The following is a 669-nucleotide window of genomic DNA, read 5'->3' as shown; positions in this document are numbered from 1 at the left end:
TTAAGCCCCTTCCTCTCCCTTTCTCCCTCTCCCTCATCATAATCAGAGATATGATTGCAATCCATGCCATTCACTTATAATCATCCTTATTCTATCATTATCACTTTCCATTGCCTTGACTTTACGACTGAGGTCGTCCGTTTGTTCTTTCGACAAAAGAAGAGTCAGAGAAAATCAGAGAAATTCAGAGAAACAATCATCTGGATAAGCTATCTAACGTTTTATTCCGGTCCAACAGCCCGATTCCGCTAGGTGCTCTCGCTGCAGACGCCAAACCAGGAACCCGAACAACCGCCAGATTTCCGGTTCGAGCGTCTCGAGGGAGCGGTCGGCCTAAAGCAAGCAGCAGTACAGCACGAAGTCGGACAGGCCGGCGTCGTCCGTGAACGTGGACTCCTTCTCGACGCGCGTCTCCAGGCCGCACACGTAGTTACCGCTCGAGCAGTACGCCCACAGGCTCCACACTCCGTCGATCCGCGGTGTTCCTGTGGGGGCGGGGCGGGGAAATATAGGTGGGAGGGGGAGAGAAAGAGAGAGAGAGAGAGAGAGAGAGAGAGAGAGCAGGGGGGGGGGGGGGATGAAAGGGTGGGGAGGAAGACGAGAAAGACAGACTAACAGCCATAAAAAAGTAAGATATCAAAAATGTTTCACGAATGAACATGTGCACAA

At 51.7% G+C, this 669-nt stretch overlaps 1 protein-coding gene across 4 annotated transcripts in view; it reads right to left on the bottom strand.

Moving 5' to 3' along the window:
* Positions 1-205: 205 nt before the first annotated feature.
* LOC125028199 (vitelline membrane outer layer protein 1 homolog) overlaps positions 206-669 on the bottom strand; it is an 11,624-nt gene continuing 11,160 nt past the window's right edge. For all 4 annotated transcript variants that reach the window (XM_047617592.1, XM_047617590.1, XM_047617594.1 and 1 more), the window contains one exon: positions 206-485. In XM_047617592.1, coding sequence (XP_047473548.1) covers positions 334-485 — 152 coding nt within the window. In that variant the 3' untranslated portion in view covers positions 206-333. The remainder of the gene's footprint in view (positions 486-669) is intronic.

Source organism: Penaeus chinensis, chromosome 8 (genome assembly GCF_019202785.1).
Source record: "Penaeus chinensis breed Huanghai No. 1 chromosome 8, ASM1920278v2, whole genome shotgun sequence".
NCBI classification, from domain to species: domain Eukaryota; kingdom Metazoa; phylum Arthropoda; class Malacostraca; order Decapoda; family Penaeidae; genus Penaeus; species Penaeus chinensis.
Note: the sequence above shows the minus strand (reverse complement) of the source record. Positions and strands in the feature narration are given on the sequence as shown.